Here is a 26,068-nt window from a genome sequence, read left to right as displayed (position 1 = left end):
TTTGGATTCTTTTAATTGTGATTTACTAGATATGCATGTGTTCATTAGGTAATTGACTAACCTTTTGCAAACTGTATTTTGCTGTTGGAATTTCTCTTCATCCTATGGAGAATAAATCTTTAATATTTTGGGAAGCTTTTGATTAGTCAGCATGAACTGTATAGAATTCTGGCCTGTGAGAAACCCAGCTTCTCATTTATATCTTACTTTTTCTGCCTTCATGCAGCTATATGACTTTGGCTTTCAAGACCCTCTTCCCACAAACCCTCCGTGTACTCAGCCGAAAAGAACTATGCCTATTCCGAGAGCAACATCACCGGCCTGACCTACGACAGTTCAGCCAGTGTTCAGAAACAGATCTTCTTCATGAGCACTGCCTCCTCGTGAGAAAAAAGTGTGTTCTGTCATTCCTGAGAGGCGGTATAAGACCACGCGCCACCTGTCTTGTTTTCTCACCAGGGTCGCATGTGGGACTTTGCAGTGGCTCCAGTGAAATGGCTGAGCAGCGGTTTGTTGTGGACTATGCCAAACGTGGTACAGCTGGCTGCAAAAAATGCAAGGAAAAGATTGTGAAGGGCGTTTGCCGGATTGGCAAAGTGGTGCCAAATCCCTTTTCTGAGTCTGGGGGTGATATGAAAGAGTGGTATCACATTAAATGCATATTTGAGAAACTGGAGCGGGCCCGGGCCACCACGAAAAAAATCGAGGACCTCACAGAGCTGGAAGGCTGGGAAGAGCTAGAAGATAATGAGAAGGAACAGATAACCCAGCACATTGCAGGTGGGATGGAAAGCATTGCTTTTTCATCTTAACTGATGCAAAGAAAAAATGCGATAAGGAGAAGAGAAGTCCAATTTTTTTTTTCCATTTTAAAAACCTTTTATTTGAAAATTATTTCAAAGTCATAGAAATGTTGCCAGAGTCAAAATGGTGCAAAGAACAATCATAGTCCTTTTACCCAAATTCCCGTATTGTTAATGGTTTACCCCCTTCACTTTATCATTTACACTCACACACATTCTCCTCTTCTCTCTCTCTACACCCACATACACACACTTTTTTTTCCCAAACCATTTGAGTGACTTGCATACATCTTGGCCCTTGATCTTTAAATGACTCAATGTGTATATCCTAAGAATAAGCTTATTCTTTTATATAACCATAATACAGTTATCAACTTAAGTAAATGTATATTGGTATAATACTGTATCATCTGTATCTCAAATTTGTCAGTTGATCCAATATAACATTTTTTTTTTCCCTCTAGTATAGTATCCCAGTCTAAGATTAGGTGTTGCAGTTAGTTGCCATGTCTCTTTGGTTTCCTTTAACTCACTGGAACATTTCCATAGTCTTCCTATTTGTTTATAATTGACATTTTTAAAGAATAGAGTACTCATCATCCCCTATTGTATCTATCAGTTTATTATCTGTTTAGACTCATGGATTACTATTTTTTTTCACTGGCTTATAATTCATAACTGTACTTAATTATTTTGGTACTTGTCCTATACTTAGCCAATAGAAACTCCTTCAAGCTAGGTTTTTTTGTTTTTTTTTTAATGTCCTTGTGACATGTGCTCATCTTTGTTAATTTTTTTTTAATGATTTTAAGTACTTCCTTACTTTCTTGCAAAACAAGATGTTCTCAGGTTCATCTTGTATATATCCTGTCTTAGCCCTGGCATCAGCCATTTCTTTTAGGTGCTCTACTTTCTGTTAGTGGAGAGTGGTTTTAGAGACCAAAATCTGAATGCTAGGTGTCCCCATTTCCACTGAATGTCTTTGCTTCTAAACTTATTCAACAGACAGAGCTAGAATGTATATGCATGTTTATACACATAATTAATTACACATACAGACATACATACAAATACATGTGCACATGTACATGACATTCATATATATCTGCATATGTTAGAAATCTTAAGTTTATACCAATACCTCTAAATCCAGTTAGTTCTTTATTTCTGTGTCCTTATTTATAAAGTAATATTCACATTTTCAGTTAAGTATAATTCTGGTCACTGTAGGAGGACTCTAACAGTGGCTATAAAAATAAGAATCTGTCCTTGTGCTTTAAGTGGAAAAAAGACTTGCAGAATAGAAAATCTCTTTTTCGTGCAGTCCATGCTCAAGCCCTGCCCAACCTAGCCACTGGCTTCAGCCCTTGTTACTTTTTGACCCCTCTTTCATTCAGAGGAAGAGAAATACAAGGTAGAACTGAACTGTCAGCACAGCTCAGATGATTCAGCAGCTGGAAATTTTCTTGACTATGCCAAACTGACATTCTCAGTGATCGTCTTCATTTTACTTTTTCGTTAATCTATAAATTATGTCTAATTCCAGGTGAGGTCCCCAATTATCTTTTGAGATGTGATTTCTGATTTCCACTAAGTCCTGTCACTTCAGGAGACTACATAGGTGGGATAAAAGGTGGGGAGGGTTGATGAAAATTTAAGTCACTGATAGAAGCAAATGATAGCTGCATCTTTTGTACCCAGAACAAGTACCTCTTCCATCTCTCAATACTCTATCACCTACAACCTCTACAGAAAGACCAGCCAGCCACCAGTGTTGAAGTAGTGCTATGGTAGTAATGTACCAAGCAAGATTTTAAGAGCAGTTGACGGATAAATTCATGAGAAGCTTTGTCAGGGATATTTCACTGAAAATTATTTTCCCCCCTTCTTATGGGGCCCTACAGATCTGTCTTCGAAGGGATCAAGCACACCAAAGAAGAAAGCTATTGTCCAGGCTAAATTGACAGCCACTGGCCAGGTGACATCTCCAGTGAAAGGCACGTCTGTAACCAATACCAATCCCCGGAAATTTTCTGGCTTTTCAGGTGAGAGAGATTAGAGCTACTTTAGCTGTTATGTGCCTTTATTTGCTTTAGTTTTATTTGCTATCCTACTCTGGCTAAAAGTGAAAATTCTGTGCTATTTACTCTCATTCCATAATTGCTCCTTCTGCCTGAACAGAGACAGGTAATAGCTAATGCTCAGTGTTCCACTTGTATTTCTTCATACACTTTTATCTCTTTTAGGGCAGAAAAATACTTGTTTGTTTTGTCAAGACTTTTCTCCCTTGAAATAGTTACTTGGTCAGATAGAGATTGTTATAACCTGTCCTTTACTTCCTATTTTTTGATAATGAAAGAATTTCGAGAAATTACATCCTTAAATTTGCCTGAACTGGAATTGAAAGTTTGGAAGAAGGGAGATGTCGTGCATGGATCACATCCTTCGTTTCTCTTAGTTTTACAGCTGTTTGTTCAAAGGGGTGGCATATTTGTGAAATATGGATCAGGAGTTAAAAAGGCTCTGAAGGGTATTTTCCATTTGCTGGGGGACAGTATAGCCTAGTAATAAGGCATGTGGACTTTGGAATTAGTCACCTGGGTTCAAATTCTGTCTCCAATAACTATTAGCTGGGTGACCTGGGAGAAATTACTTAAATTCACCTGTAAAATGAATTCTCAGTTCCATATATGGAACAACACCTTCATGGCATTCGAAGACTTACATGAAATAATAGTTGTAAAGTACTCACACAGTACCTTGTATGTAGTAGGTTGCACATGTTGTTGTTATGTGCCATCGAGTCGGATCTGACTCATAGCGACCCCTCCTTGGGTTTCCAAGGCAATATCACTACAGAAGTAGATTGCCCAACCTTCCTTCCAAGGAGTGGCTGGTGGGTTTGAACCACCAGCCTTCTGGTTAGCAGTTAAGTGCCTTAGACACTATGCTACCAGAGCTCCTCTGGTTGCACATAAGTATTCAGAATTCATTTAGCACATATTTTCTGAGTGCCTACACTAGCCCACCACAGTATGCGGTACTGGAACTACAGTGATATAACCTGTCCTCTCATGGAGCTAATAGTCTTTGGGAAGATGTGCAGTTTCCAGAAATCACTAAGAAATCTATAAATCCAATTTGATGCAGGCTATAAGGGAGAAGTATAAACAGTGCAGTAAAAGTATTTAGTGGGATCCTGACCTAGGCTAGAAATGAGGGAGGGCTTCTCTGAGAAAGTTGAAATTTAAGCTGGAAACTAAGTCACAGGGAACTAACTAAACGAGTGCTTTGTAGCTGTTATTTGTATCTTCTTGGCAGGATAAATTTTCTTCCCTTTCTCTTCACCTATTTTATATATATATATATATATATATACATACATACACACACACACACACATACATATATACATATACATACACATACATATATGGGAGCTCTGGTGGCATAGTGCCTAAGGCATTTGACTGCTAACCAGAAGGCTGGCAGTTCATACCCACCATACACTCCTCAGAAGGAAGATTGGCAATCTACTTCCATAGAGATACCACCTCAGAAATCCAAGGAGAGGTTGCTATGAGTCAGGATAGACTTGACAACAGTGAGTTTTGTTTTGTTTTGTTTTTAGTGTGTGTGTATATATATGTACATGTACATATATATAATGTGTGTGTGTACACATACATGCATATATACCCATATACACACATGATTTCTCTCATATGAAATATAGAATTACTGTCTCACAGGTGAGAGTTGGGAAAACTTTATGAGGACATTTGGTGTACAAGGGAGTTGGAAAGATCAGTTATCATTTATTAGCGTTCCCTAACAGGTAGCATTGGACCAATCTAGGGCCTTTTCCATATGTAGTTTCATTTTTCTTCAGTTAATCCTAGGAGGTAATTTTACCAGGCCCAGTTTATGAATGAGGAAGCTGATACTCAAGGTCAGTATGGAGTTCATGTTTGCACTGATGTCTGTTTGACTCCAACACCTATGTGTTTACCCTACACCTTGTTGCCTCTTTACCAGTGAGAGACATTCTTAGGACTGACTCAGCCAAAGGATATTAATAAAGCCAGGCCACTTAGACTCCGAGGTGGTTTTGGGAGATAGCTTTTACATAGTTCAAAGAAGCCTCAACTGGAGGTCAGAAGACTTGGGTTCTGGTCCCAGCACTGTCACTTGACAGCCTTCTCAACCTGAGCAAGGTCCTTCACCATTCTGAGCCTGTGGGCCCACATCTGTGAAACGAGAATGGCAACACCTGTGTTGTCTACTGCACAGTATTTTCACAGGACTGAAGGAGATGATGTTGCAAAAACGGTACCTGATGGTGTGGGAGTTTTCTTCTTTAAAATTCTGGGGCTTTTTTGTTTGCTTTCTGTTTAATGTTAGGCCAAAGATAGAAATATGAGAGTCCAGGTAGTGAAAAGGACAGCGTGTTTCTGGAAGGGCCCTGGTTTTGGAGAGGAAGTTCAGGAGGAGTTGAGAGACATGTTATGTTCCAGTTACCTGGTCATCTGCCTGAGCATCATGCTTTGGTGATTTAGTCTCCTAAACTCCTACTTAGACTCCAGGTCAAGAGATGAGGATAGATTTATAATTTTCGGGGCCCAGATAAGAAGAAGCTTGCATTGGTAGCCACCTTGCTAATGGTGATGCTGCAGGCCTGCAGAATGAAATTCACTTTACAACTGGTCATAAGGTGTTGAGAAGGAATCCCTAGAGAGTTGCACATTGTTATTTTTAGTTGTGTGGAGGGAAGTCCTTGTTCTGGTTCCCTGGTGCCACTCTGACAGGAAACATACCACAAATGGGATGGCCTTAACAAACAGGAGTTTATTCTTAACAATTTGGAGGCTTTAAGTTCCAGTTCAAGTGCCAGGCTCTAGGGGCTAGGTAAAAGCCCCTCAACCTTGGGGTCTAGCTCTTCCTCCTGCTCCCAGCCCACTGGAACTAGAGGCGTTTCTTCACTCAGACAGCTGCTGGCTGCTGAGGCTGGGAAGCCCCAAGGTTGACAAATAAAAAGGCACAGTCCCGATATTACCAAACCACATGGCAGGTCATTAACTTAAGTCCATTGTAAGTTCCAAGGTCGGCAGAGCATAGCAAGCTGTTGAGCAACGAACGACACAGCTACATGCAGGGTCCAAGTGTGCCATACTCTAGAGACATTCCCAAAGCTTCTCCTTAAATACAGGAAGCAGACCACATCCCAACGGCAGCTACTAAGCTGCTTGTGGTAGATCCCACCATGGAGTTGATCGCCAGTCTCATCATGGGGAATAACTACCACCAGCTAGCTGCCCAGCCACTCAACCACGCCCAGCGAAGTTGACACACAAACATAACTACCACAGTCCTGTTTGTGGATTGCTTGCCTTTATTGTGACAATAGGAAAGAAAGTAAAATGGTAATGGGGAGGGGTGGGAATGCAGAAGTGGGATCAGGCTCTGCCACTGCGGAGGTGGGTGATCCTGAAAATCTTGACGTGGTGTCATCAGTAAGAGGAAAGTCAACTGGAGCATCCTTCAGGCTTCTTCCTACTCTGACAGTCTGCAGTGGCAAGGATTTCACATTGGCTAGCGTGTCCCTTGATGTCTTCCTTCTTCTTCATCCCAGCTTTTCTAGAATCAGCTTTACAATGCCTCTGAGATTCTCTTGGCCATTCTTGACATGATGGTGACCTTTGTTCTGTGAAGCTGTCCCATAAAAAGATGCACATCAGCCTGGTCTCCTGCTTAGCTGTGAGGCCATTATTCCTTTGCCACTAGTAGCTGTGAGATTTTGGGAAACTATTAAACTCCATTTCTTTACCTCCATTTTTTAATGTGCTTGTTTTGTTTTATCTACAAAGTGAGTTTCATGATATCTACCACAAAGGGCTATTTGGGGGGAATAATGCAAAGCCACATATAAAGGACCAACAGAATACCTGTTAGTTTTGCTCCTTCCCTTTCTTTCTTCTCAGAAAGGCAAAATGAGTTATCTCTGCCATTTCCCTTTTTCTCTCTCCAACAGCCAAACCTAATAACTTTGGAGAATCCCCCTCAAGTCCTACTCTTAAGACTAGCCTATCCTCCAGCAAATGTGACCCCAAGCACAAAGATTGTCTGCTACGGGAGTTTCGGAAGTTGTGCGCCATGGTGGCTGAAAATCCTAGCTACAACACGAAGACCCAGATCATCCAGGATTTCCTACGGAAAGGCTCAGCAGGAGGTGGGGCCATGAGCATCCTGCTTCATGGGCACATGATTGATTTAATGTTCTGTTCTCACTATCTTAAAATTCTTAATACTTTTTCATTTCACACTGGGCCCCACAAATTATGTAGCTAGTTCTGCTCAGGGCACTTTGGTTTCCTTTGTCCTCTGCCCTTATTGTGTCCCCAGGAAACCGGAAGACCAGAGGAGACCAAAATCCCATTTGACCAGAGGAAGATTCACTCTCCTGTGTGTTTAATTAGGTTTTTGTGAACTACCTGCACAGCATGGAATGGAATCTTCCAATTGTTTCTTTCCTTCATCCAACAAGTAGTCACTGAGCATATGTAATATGCTGGTCACGGGGGCCACTAACGTGAATGCATGGCTCTGGCCTATGGGAGTTCATCTGTAGGCTAAAGGGGAGCAGACATATAAACCACCACCCACTGAACTGAGAGGACTGTGCTACAGTAATGATATGCACAACTCTGCTTCAGTCCAGTCTCTGCTCCCTTGAGTTTATGTATATATTTAAGTGCCTTTTCTCAAGAAGGGTTCCTTTTTCTGTGTCTCCAGATGGTTTCCATGGTGATGTCTACCTAACAGTGAAGCTGCTGCTGCCAGGGGTCATTAAGAGTGTTTATAACCTGAATGATAAGCAGATTGTGAAGCTTTTCAGCCGCATTTTCAACTGCAATCCAGATGACATGGCACGGGACCTAGAGCAGGTCAGAGGATGGGAAGGGTAGGCAGCATTCTGGGTGGGATTCTGCCAAGCTGAGCAATTGAAGCCTCTTATTTTTCCTCGGAAGGAAGGTTGGGCAATCCTACTTCCGTAGTGATACTGCCTCGGAAACCCAAGGAGGGGTCGCTATGAGTCGGGGCCGACTCGACAGCACATAACAACAACCACATTTTTGCTTGGGGTGCGTACTGTTTTAGGAGCCCCTAAGGCATTTGACTGCTAACCAGAAGGCTGGCGGTTCAAACCCACCAGCCACTCCTCAGGAGGAATGTTGGGCAATCTACTTCCGTAGTGATACTTCCTTGGAAACCCAAGGAGGGGTCACTATGAGTCAGGTCCGACTTGATGGCACATAACAACAACAACATACTGTTTTAGGAAACTGAAACCCATTTGAGCAAGCTTTTGTTAGAGGGGAGCTGAATGTAAAACTACAACTATTAATTGCACAATTTTCTGAGGACTGAGAATAGACAATGGCTATGCCTAGAGGTGGGAGCTCTGGTAGCATAGTGGCTAAGACACTTGCCTGCTAACCAGACGGCTGGCGGTTCAAACCCACCAGCCACTCCTCGGAAGGAAGGTTGGGCAATCCTACTTCCATAGTGATAGTGCCTTGGAAATCCAAGAAGGGGTCGCTATGAGTCGGGTTTGACTCGACGGCACATAACAACAACAACAATATGCCTAGAGGTAGAGAGTCAGGAGTTGAGACTTCTCTCTGTCTCTTCTGGGGCTGTGGTTCTCAGTTCTGAGTTTGCTTCCTCTTCTCACTTATAACTTGGACTTAGCATCCAGCTTTGGCTTGGTTCAGTCCTAGTTCCAGACTTGGCATCCTGGAAAAGTTCCATTCAAGAACCTCTGTTATCAGATGACTATATTTGTCTCTTAATTCAAATTCTTGAGCAGGAATCAAATTGGCTCAGCCCTTATTATTTCTTGTGTCCCTTCTCAGCTCAGGCAGGTAGGTACATCCTGTGGTGAATAGTGGTGCCTCTTCTAGGAACTCTGGATGGGATAGATTCTCTACAGAGTGAGGTAGATCTGTGGGAGATAGGGACAGAAGTGATGACTGAAATCTCTGATTCATCTTAGTCCTGGGTATTGGGGGATATACTTGGCCACCTTGCAACTGCAGCAGTGGCATTTTGGTTTTTGGAGACAGGGTGACGTGTCAGAGACAGTCAGAGTCTTCTTTGAGCAGAGCAAGTCTTTCCCCCCAGCTGCCAAGAGCATCCTTACCATCCAGGAGGTGGACGAATTCCTTGTGCAGCTCTCCAAGCTCACCAAGGAGGATGAACAGCAACAGGCCCTGCAGGACATTGCCTCCAGGTGGGGGCTGCCTCTGTAACCAAGGCCAGTGGGATGGGCCTGGGGGAGATGGAATCACTTGGGAAGGAAGGTTTGGGAGCCCAGAATTCTTCAAAGACCAAGTCAAACATGCCTTATCCCCCTAGGTGTACAGCCAATGACCTTAAGTGCATCATCAGGTTGATCAAACATGATCTGAAGATGAACTCAGGTGCAAAACATGTGTAAGTACCTGCTCCTCTGACAGCCTCAGCTGTCAGCTTCCTTTGTTGCCACCTGGCATCAGAACTTTGGAGTCGGTATGTGAATTTGAATCCCGATTCCACCTTTTTACTTTCAGTGGGATCCTGATCATTCACTTGACCTTCCCCAGCCTTCATTTTCTCATATGTAAAAGGGAGATAACAATGGAGATACTTCTCACAGAATGGCTGAACTTGAAAGTATATAAATCAATCTATGGAATGTGTTCCATAGGTATAGTTTGTGTTTCTTGGTTACTCCCATGCCCTGCTTTGCTAAGACAGCATCCAAGTAGGCAGAGTATCTCACAAAAGCTGAATTTTCAAAGGGCTTTTTCTCTTCTTGCAAAAGTGTTATAAGACAGTAGAACCAGCCTCTTCCCCATACATTGGGATCTCTGCTCTTTGTGAGGACAGACATTGCTCTCAAAAGCAGAAGGCTCAAAGGGGTGATTTTGTTCCTTCTGTCCCCCTTGACAGGTTAGATGCCCTTGACCCCAATGCCTACGAAGCCTTCAAAGCTTCCCGCAACCTGCAGGACGTGGTGGAGCGTGTCCTTCGCAATGAGCAGGAGGTGGAGAAGCAGCCGGGCCGGAAACGAACTCTGAGTGTCCAGGCCTCACTGATGACGCCTGTGCAGCCTATGCTGGTAAGGAGCGCTCTGCCTCTGCTCTTACTCTTCTCCTCTCTGAATGTCATGCTCTTCAGGGTGGGATCTGCAGGTTGGTAGCCCTTGTAGGTTGACAGGAGGAGTTTAGGGGAGGAAAGGTGAGAATGCAGAGGGGCATTTCCTAATGGGGAAAGGGAGGCAAAGACAGTGTGATCTGGGAGAAAGAGCTGAACCAAGCAAGCTGTAGAATCTTAGATGAGTTATTCAGCCTCTCTTGGTCTTTAGTTCATTGTGTGACTGACATCTGAAATTCTCTGAAGTATCTGCCTGGATTGGCTTATTTGTCATCTTGTCTGTCTGATAAGTGGATGTACTAAGTGACTCTTGAGGTGCTGTGACCTGCCCCATAGTAATTTTGTGAGTTGGTGGCAGAACCAGGCTTCCTGTGATAGGATGACATAGACCTCTTTTTCTTCTGGAAAGAGGTGAAGAAATTTAAAGAATGAAGGCCAGCTCTGACAGAGATCATCAGGGTCCTCTGCTTATTTCATGAGAAATGGGAACAACTGCGTACATTGCCCTGCCTACTTGTGAGGTCTTGTGAATTTTTCTAATGGTGTACAAGGCTGTTTTTGAAAGTGCATTATACCAAAGCTTTGGTTTGGAGTGGAGTTCTTTGTTTAGGGTAGGGAAGTGTTCTCTCTTTCCTAGGAATATGTGACAGCCAGCATCAAAAGTAGTGAGATCTCCGTCCCAAGGATGGAAACCCAGTCACTTGCATTAGTGGCCTTTCTGACTTTTATAGGAATTCATTTTGGTGTCTGTCTACAAATTGTCACTTGCAGAATGGCAGGATCATGTAGTGTAGTGGTTAACTACAGAGGCTTTAGAGTTGGGCCTGGGTTCAAATATCACTCCTGCTGTTTAGTAACTTTGTAACCTTAATAAGCAAGTCCTTAAACCACCCCCCCAACTTCAGTTTCTCATCCATATTTATACATAGTCTCATTTCGAGGATGAAATGAGATAGTATATATAATGTGACACATAAAATGCTCAGAAAATGGAAGCTGATGTTGTTTGAGTTCAGGATAGTGTGGGTATGTGAATAAGCATGCCTGTTTTGGGGATGTGCAGTCCTTAGAATCCGTGATCACTGTCATCTTGCCAGCTTCACTGTCACCTGCATTCTGAATCTTAGCTCTACATACCTCTTGTGCTAAGATACCCAGTGTATTTAATAATAAAGAGGCCCTGCAAGATCCTAAATTATTGAGGGAAGAAAAAGAAAGATGAACTCTTTCTTCTGTATCACAATGGAAGTAGATTGCCCAACCTTCCCTCCGAGGAGTGGCTGGTGGGTTTCCCATTGGAATTCTTTGCCATCATTGCATTCTGATTCTTCACAGTGCAGGCTCCTATGTCAACCAAAATACATCTCCCAGGCTTTCCATTCCCATCCCCAGGGTCTGGGCTTTGTCCTGACCACCTCAGTTCTGAGCCCTGTGGCCTTTCACTGTGAGCAGCACCTCATTATTGGAAAAACACCCTTAAGTCTCCAGGCTTTGCTTTCCCCACCCCAAGGCTGAGGCCTGCAAGTCCATCGAGTATGCAATGAAGAAGTGTCCCAACGGCATGTTCTCTGAGATCAAGTACGACGGGGAGCGAGTGCAAGTGCATAAGAACGGGGACTACTTCAGCTACTTCAGCCGCAGCCTTAAACCTGTCTTGCCTCACAAGGTAAAAGTCCCTTCCTTTCTGCCTGGACTGTCTTTCTCCTTCCTGCCTCTAAGAATTTTAGGGGCAGAGTTCCATAGCCATTGCACCTCTGGTACACAATAGGGATTTGTTTTATATTTGTTGCCTGAAAGAATGAATGAATTATTTGTTCATTTTTGGAGTCTTCCAGTAATGAGGAGTTGCTCAGCAGAGATAAGCAAAGAGCCCAGAACTGGGCTAGTTAGGACAGAACCCAGATGGTAATGTTTCCTCGCCATAGCAATGTCGTCGGGGGCAGGCACTTCAGCTCTCAAACATCCATGTCCTGTGTGCTCCCCTGAGCTAGATTAAGGCTCATGTACAAGGGGCTATTCGGCTTCAGTTCATTAATTTATTCAGCAAATACCTGTCAATTGTTTAGTCTCTGCTAGGTACTGTTCTAAGAGCTCTGGTAGCATAGTGCCTAAGGCACTTGACTGCTAACCAGAAGGCTGGCAGTTCAAACCCACCAGCCACTCCTCGAAAGGAAGGTTGGGCAATCTACTTCCGTGGTGATACCGCCTCAGAAACCCAAGGAGGGGTCGCTATGAGTCAGGTCTGACTCGACAGCCGTAACAACAACAACAAAGTACTGTTCTAGGTGGTAGGAATACAGCAGTGAAAAAAAATGGACAGAAGCCCTGGCCCTCATGGAGCTTACATTATATGAACACAATCCCATGGGGGCATCTGGAAGACTAGATCTGGTATGTAGCTGTGAAAGAATCAGGAGGGCACTGAGAACCTCACTCCTCAGTCCTTCTCAGCTCCTGGAGCCACTGTGAGCCTTTGGAGGAGTCTTCAGAAAACAGCAGGGACACATGGCCCTATAGACGTAGAACTCCTAGCCTTGCTGGCCTCTTCTTTCCTAGCTCAGACATTGTGTTTCAGAGCCCTCAGGGCTGAGGCTATGCTGTGTGGCTCATGTCCTTACCCAAGTCTTGCCTTCTTGTTGGAGTACTGAGGACAAACCAGTCGGCCATTTGCTGTACATATTTAAGGGGAGAGCTAAGCAGTGGCCTCCTCATGGAGCCTAAACTTGGGTTCATTGTTCTGTGGGGCACAGTAAGACTGCTGAGGAACTGCTCTTGGTGGGATTGCTATTAAATGGGCCCATCCTATTACCCAGGGAGAAGAAGTTTGAGTACAGCTTTCCTGAATGAAAGCCCTTGCTGTCCCTTTTCCAAGCTTCATTCATCTCTTATTTCTCCTGTACTTTTGGTTCTCCTCCTAAAGGGCTGGGTTAGGGATTAAAGGAGAGTGGGATGGATGTGCAGCTTTTCCTGCTCCAGCCCCAAGCATCCTGGGTCGTGATGGCCTGTGTATTCTGATTAGATAGGGAATTGGGCCACAGACATGCTTTCTAGACCCCATAGTTGGTAAGAGTTGGCAGGGCTGCCTTGGGTTGAAAAAAAACCCTCACTGCTGTGGAGTCAGACCCACCCCATAGCGACCTCTTCTTGGGTTTCTGAGGCGGTATCACTACGGAAGTAGATTGCCAACCTTCCTTCCGAGGAGTGGCTGGTGGGTTTGAACTGCTAGCCTTCTGGTTAGCAGTCAAACGCCTTAGGCACTATGCCACCAGAGCTGTTCCCTGCCTTGGGTTACAGAGGGGCTTCTCTCTTAACTATCAGAGACTAGGGCTTTGCTTTTATCAGGAAAAACTCAATTGCAAAAACATCTTTTCTTACTCATCATGCATTACAGCTGAGGGTTCAGAGCTCCCATTCAGACAAGGCCCAGCTCACTTTTTCTCACTGCTCCTGAGGTCCATTTCTTCCTTCCAAGCAGTCTGTTCTCCCCATGACCTGATCCACGGCCTGATAAATACCCATCTTCTGCAATAGGCACAAATCTCTGCCTGCCCATGAGCTGGCCGGTCTTCTACACGTTGGTGTTCTCTGTGCTTCCTGGGCCTGGGCTTTGTGCTTTGTGGCTGGGCTTCAGGTTCCTGCTCCCATTCATTCCTAACCTAAGTGTCCCTTCTCCTTCCAGGTGGCCCACTTTAAGGACTACATCCCGCAGGCTTTCCCTGGGGGCCACAGCATGATCTTGGACTCTGAAGTGCTCCTGATAGACAACAAGACAGGCAAACCTCTGCCATTTGGAACACTTGGTGTACACAAGGTACTGGCTCAGGGCATCGTGTGACTGCAAGTACAAGTGTGCATGTGTGTGTGCTGTCAGTCTGGATGGGGAGGAGTGCATCACTTCCTTAGGGTAGAGCTGATTTTTCATTTCTCAACTATTTCCAAATTAGCCCTTAGCTGAGATATGCCCTTTTTTAACATAAGAGGAGCTACTATTGGGAACCAGTTTATACTTGGGTTGGTTTCCATTCATCCTTTGTAGCCCAGGGGTGTCAAAGCACAAATAGGAGTTTTTCCATGAGGTGCTTCCAAGGGCTTTCAAACATAGACTGGTCTTCCCTATTTTTAATGCCCTCTTACTTTTGTCCCTCATTTACTTACTACCTCATTTTCCCTTATAGAAAGCTGCCTTCCAAGATGCTAACGTTTGCCTGTTTGTTTTTGATTGTATTTACTTCAATGATGTCAGCTTGATGGACAGGTGAGGTTGGCTCTTTAAACCCAGAGTCTATTTTCATTTCCTGGGTAAGGAGATGGGGAGTTCAGATTGGAAAGGAGAGAGGATAAGGGTTCTATGCCTATTTGTGCCCAGGATCTGGCAGGAGCAGGGACAGGAGGGAGCTGAGAGGTAGCACAGCAGCTACACAGTTGACCTCCCACGCAGTGTAAGGAAGAGCTGCTGTGTGACTGAATTTCCTGAGATCATGAGTCACAGAGAAGTGTGTCTGTTGCAGCAGAGCTGACTGTTGCACAGAAGAGACTGAGCATAGAGAGGTTTCAGTGTATTTCTCCAACAGCACCCACAGGGCAGAAGGCAGGTGTATTTTAGCTCAGAGGCTTTGATTTAAGAAGAAACCACCATCAGGAAGCTCCAGATTATAGGGGAAGCTATGGATGGGACCATCTTAGGGAAAACTAGGAATCTTGACCTAGCTGCGTCAATACTCCTGGGCCCGAGAAACTAGTCGGCCCCTTCCACACTTAGAAATGTTATCTTGTCCCACTCCTCTCACCATTGCCCATACCTTGAGAATATAAGGAGGCTATAGAAGAGAGATAAAACTGTTGGAGGTAGGAGTTGAGGTTTAGGCTTCAGGTCTGAGTCACTGTCTCAGCCTGCGGACCTGAGGATCACTCAGCTTTGGGGTTGGGGTACAGCAAGGTGCAGGGGATGAAAAAAATGAGAATCTGAGTCATTTTTCATGTAGGACCAGGGTTTATAAAATCTGGGTTGGAGGCCAGTTTTCCCCATTGGCTCTGGGGGGTAAGGTAAAAACAGGAATTACAACTATGCAGTGGCTGTGTGCCACAACTTACAGCTGTCTGTCTTTGGTCAAGGTGGAGCCTGCAGCCTGAGCGGTTATGCAGGAGGCTTTAATCCACATCACATCCTTTCAGGAAGTAGCAGTTGTATCACTGTTCCCCTTTCCACCTCCGAACTCCTAATGGAGATGGGAAAGAGTCTGGCTTTGACCTCAGCTCTCCTGTCCCTCTTAGGCCTCTGTGTGAGCGGCGGAAGTTTCTTCATGACAACATGGTTGAGATTCCCAACCGGATCATGTTCTCAGAGATGAAGCAGGTCACGGTGAGTAAAGACTCAACCCTCCATAGGGTCCTGGTGGTTGGAAAGCAGGGCAGAGAACCCCTTGGGTCACGTGTGACTGGGAGAATGAATCTTAATTATCTGTCTTACGGGCCCAGCTGATGTTTTTGCCTTTGGCTATTTCATAGGTTATATACCCAGGAGGGCAGGGCAATACCCATCCTTCGTAGGTAGACACTGTGTCTCAAGGCCCCCTAAGGTGCTGCAGCTCTCTGGATGGGGGTTCTCTGCTCTACGAAGCCTTTGTCTTTTGTATTCAAGTTCAGATGTTTCCAGTGGACACTACGTATGTGAAAGGGAACACCCTCCACATCACTCCCACATCACTCACTCTCCTCTCACACCAACCTCAGACATCTCTCTTGTTCCTCAGAAAGCTTCGGACTTGGTGGACATGATAAACAGGGTGCTCCGTGAGGGACTGGAAGGGCTGGTGCTGAAGGACGTGAAGGTTAGGTGATCACCCCTTTTGCTTTTTCTTGCAGAAGCTCTTAAGCTTTCTTCCCTGAGCCTTTCTAGCCCTGACCAGGAGAGGGCAGTGGTGGTCTTAGGTGGATTGGGTGGGTGTTGAGGGGTTCCTCTCCAGGGTTTGGAGTGTCTGCTCTAGAGCTGGAGGGTGGGTTTTGTGTGTATCTCCTATAGTGCCCACCAAAGGCACTTCCGTAAAAATTTACCACCTCAGAAACCCAAAGGGGATCACTATGAATCAGAATTGCCTCGATGGCATTGAGTTTTTCCTGTAGTGCCTGAAGCCTAAGGGGTCTTCCCCCCAGAAGAGGCTAGGCACTGTAATAGCTCTGGTACATAGCAGTGAAAGAAAGCGCAACCCCACCCTCATGGAGTTTCCGTTCTAGTTCTTGGTCTCTCTCTTACTTCCCCTCAGGGTACATATGAGCCTGGGAAGCGGCACTGGCTGAAAGTGAAGAAGGACTATTTGAATGAGGGGGCCATGGCCGACACAGCTGACCTCGTGGTCCTTGGGGCATTCTATGGGCAGGGGAGCAAAGGTCAGGATAGCTTCTGGCCCCTAGGATGGTACTTCTTTGGAAGGCCCCACTCATGGTATAGGCTGGTCTGTTTACTGACTTGACCTACTGGCACGGCTTCCAAAGTGCTGGGATCTGGGGTCCCAATCTGGCCCATGTCACCTCAGCAGGGACATCTGCGAGCTACAGACTTAGGCAGGGAGAGATCAGGTGAGAAGTCCATACACTAGCTTGACACAAGGAAGCGTCCTCGGGGAAAACAGCCATTTCCTAAGTGGAGGGAAGTGGAGGTCTGAAGAACTGATACTTTGAGACAGTCCACTATGTTATCAAGCACTGTTCCTTCCCTTATATTCTTCACCAGAGCCCTCCAAGATGGGGGTGCTTATCCCTGCTTTACTTATGAGGAAATTGGGGTTCAGCAAGGTTAAGTTGAAGTTGCACAGCTAGTGAGCTCTGACAGTAATGCCAAGACTCAGGCCCTTCCTCTCCACCAGGCTGCCTCTCATCAGGCACATGGGGCTCTTTGGGCCTCCGTGGTCTGGCCAAGCTGGCTCCTTCCACCCTACAACATAGCCCATATTCCCCACCCAGGTGGCATGATGTCAATCTTCCTCATGGGCTGCTATGACCCTCACAGCCAGAAGTGGTGCACTGTCACCAAGTGTGCAGGTGGCCACGATGATGCGACACTCACACGCCTGCAAACGGAGCTGGACATGGTCAAGATCAGCAAGGTGAGGACAGGACCGAGTTGGCCTCAGCCTCTGGCCTGGCCATCATTACTGAGACAGGACTGGAGGAATCATTTGTTACTTTGCCATGGGAGCAGCACTAGGCCTTCAGAGTCTGCTTGTGCCTACCTTGTGGAGTAGTCAGAGGACACGGGCCCACATGCCCTCTGGCCATATCCCAGCTGAGTAGGGAGGATCGTGGGGGGTAAGGGGCACCTCTTCCCACATCTCATCTCCAAGAAAGGAGACTGAAGCCTTTTTCCAGCTTAGGAACAGCCCAGGACAGCATCTTTTCTTTTCCAGGACCCCAGCAAGATACCCAACTGGCTGAAAATCAACAAGATTTATTATCCTGACTTTATCGTCCCAGACCCAAAGGTATCAGTGCTGTGGTCTGGGGTTCTCCTGTCTACAGAATTACCTTGCAAGTCCTCTATTGCCCCAGAGTAGGCATCTCAGCCCACAGGCGGAGGTCTGGATTATTCAGCCAAGTGACAGACATGGGAAACCAGTCAACACCAAGGAATTGTCATCAGTAAAACATTACCATTCCCTAGTCAAGGTCTGTTCTGGAAGTGCCCTGGCCCAAGCACTCCTTGTACTGACAGAGAACCTGAAGACCAGAAAAGGGGCAGGGCTTCCTAGGTTACATAGAGGCAGCAATAGAACTAGAACCCAGGTTTCCTGTTAGCCCCATCCTTGTTTTGTCTTGACTGTTGTTTTGCTTCTTGCTTGTATTGCTGATTGGGAGGTTTTCTTAACCAGTCACTAACCTGCCTGACTTGTTCCTGACAGAAAGCTGCCGTGTGGGAGATCACAGGGGCTGAATTCTCCAAATCTGAGGCTCACACAGCCGATGGGATCTCCATCCGGTTCCCTCGCTGCACTCGAATCCGTGATGATAAGGACTGGAAATCTGCCACTAACCTACCCCAGCTCAAGGTGCCGTCTCTTTGGCTATATGTGTGTGTGTCCTCCCCACTACTATCCCAGCCTTGGACACTTGGGCTTCTGGCCAGTCCACATGTTGTCCTCTGTCTTCTTTCTTGCATTCTACCAAGCAGGGCAAGGAAGGTCAGTTAGAAAGGGAACCCGAACTGTTGCAGGGCCAGGAGCAGCAGCAGCAGGCCTCTACCATTTCCATGAGCAGAGCCTTGCTGCAGCCACCAGACCCCACTGAGCAATCTTGGTCCTAGAAAGTAGGAGCTCCCTCACTGTCATAGCTTCCTTGTGAGGACTTGGCCCCAGGTAACAGTCCCTACTTTGCTGATAAGAACTGAGGTACAGAGATTTGCACCCTGATTGCTGAGGAAACTGACCCAGTTTGGGAAAGCACCAAGGGAGCCTTTCCCTGCCATCTTTCTTTCTTTCTTCTGCTCCACAGACACATGCACCTAGAACATGTCACAAAGACGCTGCCTCTGGGGTCTGAGAATGATACCCCCTGCATTCTCCTTCCCTCCTCAGGAACTGTACCAGCTGTCCAAGGAGAAGGCGGACTTCACTGTAGTGGCCGGAGATGAGGGGGGCAGCAGTGACGAGAATGAAGGCACCTCAGGGCCTGCTACGTCCCGCAAGGCCCCCAAAGCATCCCACAAGCCCTCCGCCAGTGCCAAGAAGACAGAAGGGAAGCTGAGTAGCCCCAAGAACAAACGTGGTAAGGGAGAAAGCCACTTTGAACTAAAGGCTTAGTGTCAACTCTACCCTTCCCTCTCACTCCTTGTAGAGGAAGCACCTGGCCCTTCCCTTTGCTGCCGTGGCTTCAGGGACCATTATTCAGAGCACTATCTGCTCCCCCATCCTTGTCTTCCTTCTTATCCTGAGCTCTCTCCTGCAGGCAACAAGCTGACTGCAGAGCCTTCCCCTGTGAAAGTGGGCGAGAAGCCGACCTTGAAGCCTTTTCCTGTGAAAGTGGGAGAAAAGCGGAAGGCTCCGGATGAGGCTCCATGCCAAACAAAGGTGAGGCTAAGAATATAACGCACCAGGGACCCCTTTAGTCCCGGGCCTCTTGTCTCCAGCCCCTCTGCCCATGAACTTTGAAAGATGAGCAAACATCTTCTTGGGGACATTGGCTAAGCTAAACCCCTTCCCTTCCTGCAGCTGCTTCTGTCCTGGGCAGGACTGGCAGTGCTGCTAGCCCCCTCTTATTGCCTTGCAGAGGCGGCCGGCCAGCAAACAGAGAGGAAGGACAGCTATGCCAGCAGGCAGGAGATAGAACAGCCAGCCTAGCCGAGGAGGCTGCGGGGACCTACCCAGCTCCTGGCCCCAATCACAATTGACATTAAAAGGGAGAAAGCCCAGTCTGAGTGTGGGAGTGCAGCAGTGTGAGTTTGTGATCAGGCAGGAGCCCGTCCATCCAGCAAGGAGAGAGGAAGAGAAGGCACTGGCTTGGTGACTGTCCTCCACCTGGGGAGCCTTTTCCCTTTCACACTCACATGTCAGCCTTTAATTTAGCCATGTCTGTCGAGCACCTACTGAAGCTAGGAACTAGGCTGAATACTGGCTCAATCCTGGGGGGGCTGGTAGTGCAAAGGACAGAGAAGTAACATGATCACTATAATGTGATTCCCTCCCACCCCCAACAAAGGGTAAGCCCAGAAGCCTGGCACATCAGGCCCTGAATCTAGTTCCCAGCAGGCCTTCAGAATTTTCCCATCCTTCTTTCCTACCTGTAGCCCTTGAACCCATCTAGAGTAATGAGCAGGGCTCTGGCCCTTCCCTGCCTCAGTCTAGGCTAGTTCTGCAAAGTAGACTTTGCTTGATCTTCAAGGAACGTCACTGAGTTTGGGGCACTGGTCTGAGAGCCACTAGCCCTGCCCACTAGCCACTGGATGGCCCTTGAGGAATTTACTTGTCCCATCTCCAGAGAGCTGCTGGCTCCATCAAGAATCACATGTGAAGCCCATCCCCTCTTTTGCCCATTGCCCTAAGGAGAGATGAAAGGGACTGTTAGTCCTGTGGCATTTGGAGTGACTGGAGGATGAGGGTTTGATAGCCTTCTCTCCAGAAACCGTTTCCATTAGTGTCCTGACCACTAGCCTTCTTCCTCTCTGCCCTGTACCAATCTGGGTGAAAACCTCAGACACTGGCACCCAGCCCAGGTCCTTCTGACCCCACTCCAACCCCTTTGCACTTGCAGGTGCTGCTGGACATCTTCACTGGGGTGCGGCTCTACCTGCCGCCCTCCACACCAAACTTCAGCCGTCTCAGACGCTACTTTGTGGCATTCGACGGAGACCTGGTACAAGAATTTGACATGGCCTCAGCTACACATGTCCTAGGCAGTGGGGACAAGAACCCTGAGGCCCAGCAGGTCTCCCCAGAGTGGATATGGGCATGTATCCGCAAACGGAGACTGGTAGCTCCCTGCTAGGACAACTCTGCCCTCCTCCTCTCCTGACTTGCACACTGCTGGACGGGCTCAGGCTCCGGCTGGAGGAAGGCGGCAGAGGGACAGAACAGGGTGGGGATGGGCTTTCCTCCCCCAGCAACTCGTCTTCCAAAACCCACCAACTCTTCATGATCTCATTTTGGATCAGGAGCTAGTTGCTGTGGGTTCCAGAAGTGAAATTCATTTCTTTTGCTGCTTTGAATAGATCTTTCAGTCTGGGTGCTGGTTTTCTCTCTTTATTTTCTTTAACAAGCTTAGTTTTAGGGTTTAAATAATTAAAACGCCTTGCAGTTCTGTCCTTTCACCACCTGCACCCTTATGAACTCCCTGGTGATTAAAGAAGTGAAGGCTAGGTTATTGACACTCGAGTCACAAAGCTTAACTCTTGCAGAAGTCTTCTCTACCCTCCTCTCTCACCCCCTTTACTCCCAGGCTCATTTTAAAGTTGTATTTAAGAATGCCCTCAGGAATCTTTTTTTTTTTTTTTAATTTGGAAAAACTTGTATTCCGCCCAGCATCTTTTGCCAGGAATGAAGCCTCATTTCAAAGAAAACAAAATGAACTTTTATGACTTTATTCATTATGTTCTCCTTTTACAGTGTGTGGGTCCCTGGTTTGGAAGGGAGGGGACCAGAATCAGGTAGGAAAATAGGGCCTTTATGAAGAGGAGGGGTTATTATTTGGGCTACTTCTCAGGAAGTGATATAGGATGCTGGGAGGCTTCTCCTTCCCCAAAATCCAGAAAAAAGACTGCTCTTTAAAAATTAACAATAAAGAAATAAAAATCATTTCACTACTTACTTATAAAGAATGGCTCCTGAAGCCAATTTATTTGAAGACTAGAAGGAAGACAGTAGAACTTGCTACAACGGTAGAAATGTCCTGTAAATCTGTATTGTCTAAACCAGCACCCACTAGGTACATACAGCTATCAAGTACCTGAAAGGTGGCTGGCACAATTGAGGACCTGAATTTTTAATCTTAATTCAAATTTGGGAGCGCTGGTAGCATAGTGCCTAAGGCATATGACTGCTAACCAGAAGGCTGGTGGTTCAAACCCACCAGCCACTGCTCGGAAGATTGGTCAATCTATTCCGTAGAGATACCACCTCGGAAACTTAAGGAGGGGTCGCAATGAGTTGGATGAGTTTTGAGTTAATTCGAATTTAATTAGTCACATGTGGCTAGTGACTACTCACTGGACAACACAAATGTAGACAGACCCAATTCAATTCCAGCCCTGAAGTGTAACAGCTCTGTAACCTTAGGCAAGTTACTTAACATTTGAGCCTCCATTTCCCCAAGTAGAACTAGGATGGGCACTGCACCCTGAATCTGTGAAGAGTAAGTGAATTCTGACAGGCAAAGGTTTAGAACATAGTTACCTAGAATTGGGGCAGTCAACATCAGTGTGTCTCTCCCTACTCTGGAGAGAGGGGGCTGTGCCTTTAACGTCCGCATACTCATCCGGTCATCATCTAGTTATAGCCTTATAGTAGCTGTCATGTTCTCCTGTTGACTCCTGTCAGTTCTTTTCATCAACAAACTAGCAGGCTTACCTGTCCATCTCGTGTCCATCTGGTTAATGAAACTCAACCTCCGGAACCAACTTGAGTATCTGGTCCTGTAAGGTTTCAGACCACCACCTCCCTCCAACTGGCATACTCACCCAAGGGAATATGCTGAAAGGCTATTTGCCAGTCAGCCTGCAGGCCAACTTTAACCAGATTGGCTTCAACCTATCTTTTAAAATGTGTTGGGGGGAAGGTGCAGGAGGGGGAGGGACTGCCCTGCTCCCAACCAGGACATTTGGTGTTTTGAATAGGCACCATTCAGTCTGGCTTCAGTATTGAGAATCTCTTTATTCCATCCTCTGTGGAGACAAAAGCCTCTCCTCCTCTGAGCAATGACCTACATAGATTCCCATCCCCCTCTCCAGCCTCAGGCCAAGCAACTGGACAGGGCAGGAGAACAAAGCTCACCACTTGGGATCCTGCCAAAGGTACCAAAGGACACTACACTGCCCTCTCTGGCCTGGCTGACAGACCCATCCCTACCTGCCCTCCTTACTGGTTGCTTACACAGGAGCAGCACCCTCACAGAGGGGTTCGGCTGGCTGCAGGTAATCATTTTATTAACGAGTTCCGCTCCCTGGCCCTTCTACCTTAAATTCACTGTCATGTCTTGTGTATTTCCTTCCAATCTTTTCTGATGCATGTTCTTTGCTGCTGAGATTATACTGTAAGAACAACCTCATATCCTTGCATGTATTTCCACGTGACCCTAAAGCAGCCTCCCTAGCACGATGCTGGAAGCCTGCCCTCTTTTGAGGCTTCTTTACAAGGTCAGCTGCCTATAGCAATGCTGTGACAAAGCCACAGACCTTTGCACCCTTTTGGCCAGATGCCTTCCTCTTCTCTCCACAGGCACAAGGCAGATCTGCACATAATCTTGTTTATGCTGCATCTCAGGAGTCTTCTCCCCTCCCCTGGGGCACCTGGTCAGGGAGAGATGTACAGGCCTGTGCACACCCAGTCTGCCCATGATGCTGGGCCAAACTTCTTTGAGCCACACTTCAACAACTGTACCACAGCTGTATACAGAAGCTACCAAATGCCTTCCAGGGTAGCCTGAGGACCTAACCGGAAACCCTGGCTACCCTCAGATTACCTTCCACCCACATCTTTTGAGGGCCAGCCTGCCAAATAGGCATGAATGCCTGAACTCACCTGGTGCTTCTTCCTATCTGGTCTTGGGAGTTCCTGCTTTCCTACCTAAGGTTCCGTGCTCTTCTAGGCTAATCCATGGCCTCTTCCAAATACTAGCCGTGAGGTCTTAGGCAAGTTTCGCCACCATTAAGCTCCATTTTCCTCGTTGTTAGAACAGGGCTTTGACCAAGGTGACAAGGCCCAAGAGTCTCCAGAGCAGTGCAATTTCTCAAGAGTGTGCCTGGGTGCATGTGGCCTGGGACTAGCCTGTGGTTTATGGATTCTTTGATCAAGCTTAACTATCAGACCTCTTGCACCCTCACACCAGATCGGACAGGCATCTATATTGAAACTTTATTACAAAATTATAAAGCAGAGCTCTGTAAAAAAAAAAAAAAAAAAAATACACATTTGGGTTACTTTAACACCCAAGTAGTCAGAAAAATCTCAGTATAAGCCACTTGAAGTAACACATTGACATCCAAAAAATTTCAACAAATTTATACAATATATATTGAGCACTAATGTCTGTACAGCTTATTCTTACTAGCTTGGATCCAAGTGTTCCAATGTATTATGAACCGGTTAATGTCCAGGTCTTTTAAAACAAGTCTCAACTGAAATCTCAAAACAATCACAGCAAAAGCCAAGGAATACTTGTAAGAATTAGATGTTTCCATGACAATTAAAACCAAGGATCCATGAAGGGTAGGTGGGAGGATTCAGGGATAAAAATCAAGTTTTTCTATACCTGGATTAGATACTCATTGGAATGGGATCTTGGAACTCCCAACTTTTATTTGATGCAATAATAAAGGTGGTAAAAAACCCGCATTGTTTGACACCTTTTTTTGCTAAATGGAAACCTTCACCAAAAGAGGGTAAAAAATTTAAAGGCAAATTCTTTAAGATGAGTCAATGACATCAGTTCTTAATTCTTCCTGAGGTTACTAACCAGCCATTGGGATTTTATTTTCAATTCATGACTAGCAGGGAATGTGGGGTGTTGGAGGGGAGAGAGAAGGGAGGCAAGGCCTCAATAGAGAAAGCATGTTACAAATAGGCAGAGAGCCAGCTTCTGCCCAGAAGTTATTGCTAAACATTAACTGAGTTGCCTATGTAAAGACTTGTTTCACAGTGGAATCAAGGAGTAGCTGAATGAATGGTCCTTTGCTAAACTGGTAGGCATTATTGTAAACTTAAGTATTTACTGTCCAGCAGAAAAGTGATTTCCCCCAACTCCTACAAAGGCTGTGACCCAAAATCAACCATCCAGGACTTGGTATAATGTCAAGGTAAGTGGCCCAGTGTTCAGCTGACAATTACTTTCCAAAATTACTTCATTTCCCCAAAGGGAGTTAGTGGTTGATGATGGAGAGAAGCGTAAATATATCTGTACCAGTATCAGAGGTCCCTGGGTAGAAGTTTCCCACTGCCTTCCAAAGTTATGATTGGTTCTTCTACTCTGAGAGATCTTGGTTGCCAAACCCAGATCTGCCAAGGTTTAAGGTTTGCATAGTACATCCATTTGCAATGGGAGGACACAGCATGTGTGTTTTGTGCTTGGCTAACCTGCTCCAGATGACTTTCCTTAAGCCCTCTGCTTCTCCAGTGGTGTCAAGATCCTAAGTGGGCTCAAAATGTCACCTACTCATTACATGATCCTTCCTAAAGGGCCTAGAGAATGCTTTGTTTCTGACTGCCTCCAAATCAGTGGGAATAAGGACTTCCCACCAAACTGGAGAGTTAAGGCTGCTGGCTGCCTACTCAAGAACAGAACCCAGCTCCTTCGGTACCTCCTAGTATCTTTTAGGTGCTCTGTCCTCTGTGTCTGGTCTCCAGGAATTTCATGAGAATTCAGGCTAGAGAAGAACAGGTACTTTGCCTGAATCCCTATACCTTCAATATGAAGCCAGTGAGACCAAGCTTAGAAATTCCATGGAAAAGAGGGACACTTCATTCTTGGGAAACTGTTTACTTTAATATTCCTGCCTGTTGCAAAAGGAGGATCAGAAGTCAAAGTTAAGCAGAAAGCCACTTATTCCTCCCAAAGCTTTCCCTTTCCTCAAGAACTAAAGTGAGGATGGTGCCAAATCAAGCCCTAACAGAGGACCCAGCAGAGATGACCCAGGGCACCGCCCTCACACACAGGCTGGAATTTCCCGGCAGCTTTGGAGCCAGATGCTTTCTCTGTTGGCTCCCAAGGTGGGATCAGAAGACTGAGAGCTTCCAATCCCAGCCCTTAAGGAAGCAACTCTTAACAACTTTGAAAAATTTCAGTAACATTTGTATTTCATTTCTCACCAGAGATTAAGTTTCCATTAAAAAAAGGGGGGGAAAAAATTGCTGTTGAGTCAATTCCCACTCACAGTTAGCTGCCTTACAGGACAGAGGAGAACTGCCCCACAGGATTCCTAAGGCTGTAAATCTTTATGGAAGTAGACTGCCACATCTTTCTCCCACAGAGCAGCTGGTAGGACTGAACTGCCGACCTTTCCTTAGCAGCCATGCAGTTAACCACTGCACCATCAAGGCTCCTTAACTCTTTTAACTTTGAAAATTTTCAATAGTATTTGTGTTTCATTTCTCACCAGAGGTAAATTTACTAGTCCAAAATTCTGTCATATGGAGGACCACTACTGGTCTGGTAAGCTAACATCTTTTTGGTCCAAATTGGACTTTAGGCAATATAGCGAGAGACTTCAGCAAAGGTAGATTAAAGCACAGAAAGCCAGAGGGACGAGAAATAAATCCACGTGTGCTGGGAAGGAAGAGAAACAATTTCTAGCAGGACTTCTGACTGATGAAACAGAGGCAAGTGTCTTGAGAGGATGAGCAGGGATGAGAGGGAGGAAGGGTGAAACTGCATGA

The 26,068-nt window shown here is 46.0% G+C and overlaps 1 protein-coding gene across 1 annotated transcript; it reads left to right on the top strand.

The window, feature by feature from the left end:
- The first annotated feature begins 230 nt into the window (after positions 1–230).
- LIG3 (DNA ligase 3) lies at positions 231–20,471 on the top strand. Its single transcript, XM_007937316.2, has 19 exons — positions 231–780; positions 2,708–2,848; positions 6,835–7,032; positions 7,596–7,747; positions 8,930–9,096; positions 9,222–9,299; positions 9,798–9,966; positions 11,512–11,667; positions 13,681–13,812; positions 14,177–14,256; positions 15,273–15,360; positions 15,752–15,829; positions 16,262–16,385; positions 16,959–17,101; positions 17,402–17,476; positions 17,894–18,040; positions 18,566–18,755; positions 18,936–19,057; positions 20,238–20,471. The coding sequence occupies exons 1-19, from the start codon at positions 231–233 to the stop codon at positions 20,469–20,471; spliced, it is 3,024 nt and encodes a 1,007-aa protein (XP_007935507.1).
- The last annotated feature ends 5,597 nt before the right edge of the window (positions 20,472–26,068 follow it).

Source organism: Orycteropus afer, unplaced genomic scaffold (genome assembly GCF_000298275.1).
Source record: "Orycteropus afer afer isolate SDZICR_OR568_19922 unplaced genomic scaffold, OryAfe1.0 scaffold00042, whole genome shotgun sequence".
Lineage (NCBI taxonomy): Eukaryota > Metazoa > Chordata > Mammalia > Tubulidentata > Orycteropodidae > Orycteropus > Orycteropus afer.
The sequence above is the reverse complement of the archived record's forward strand: the minus strand, read 5'-3'. Positions and strand labels throughout refer to the sequence as shown.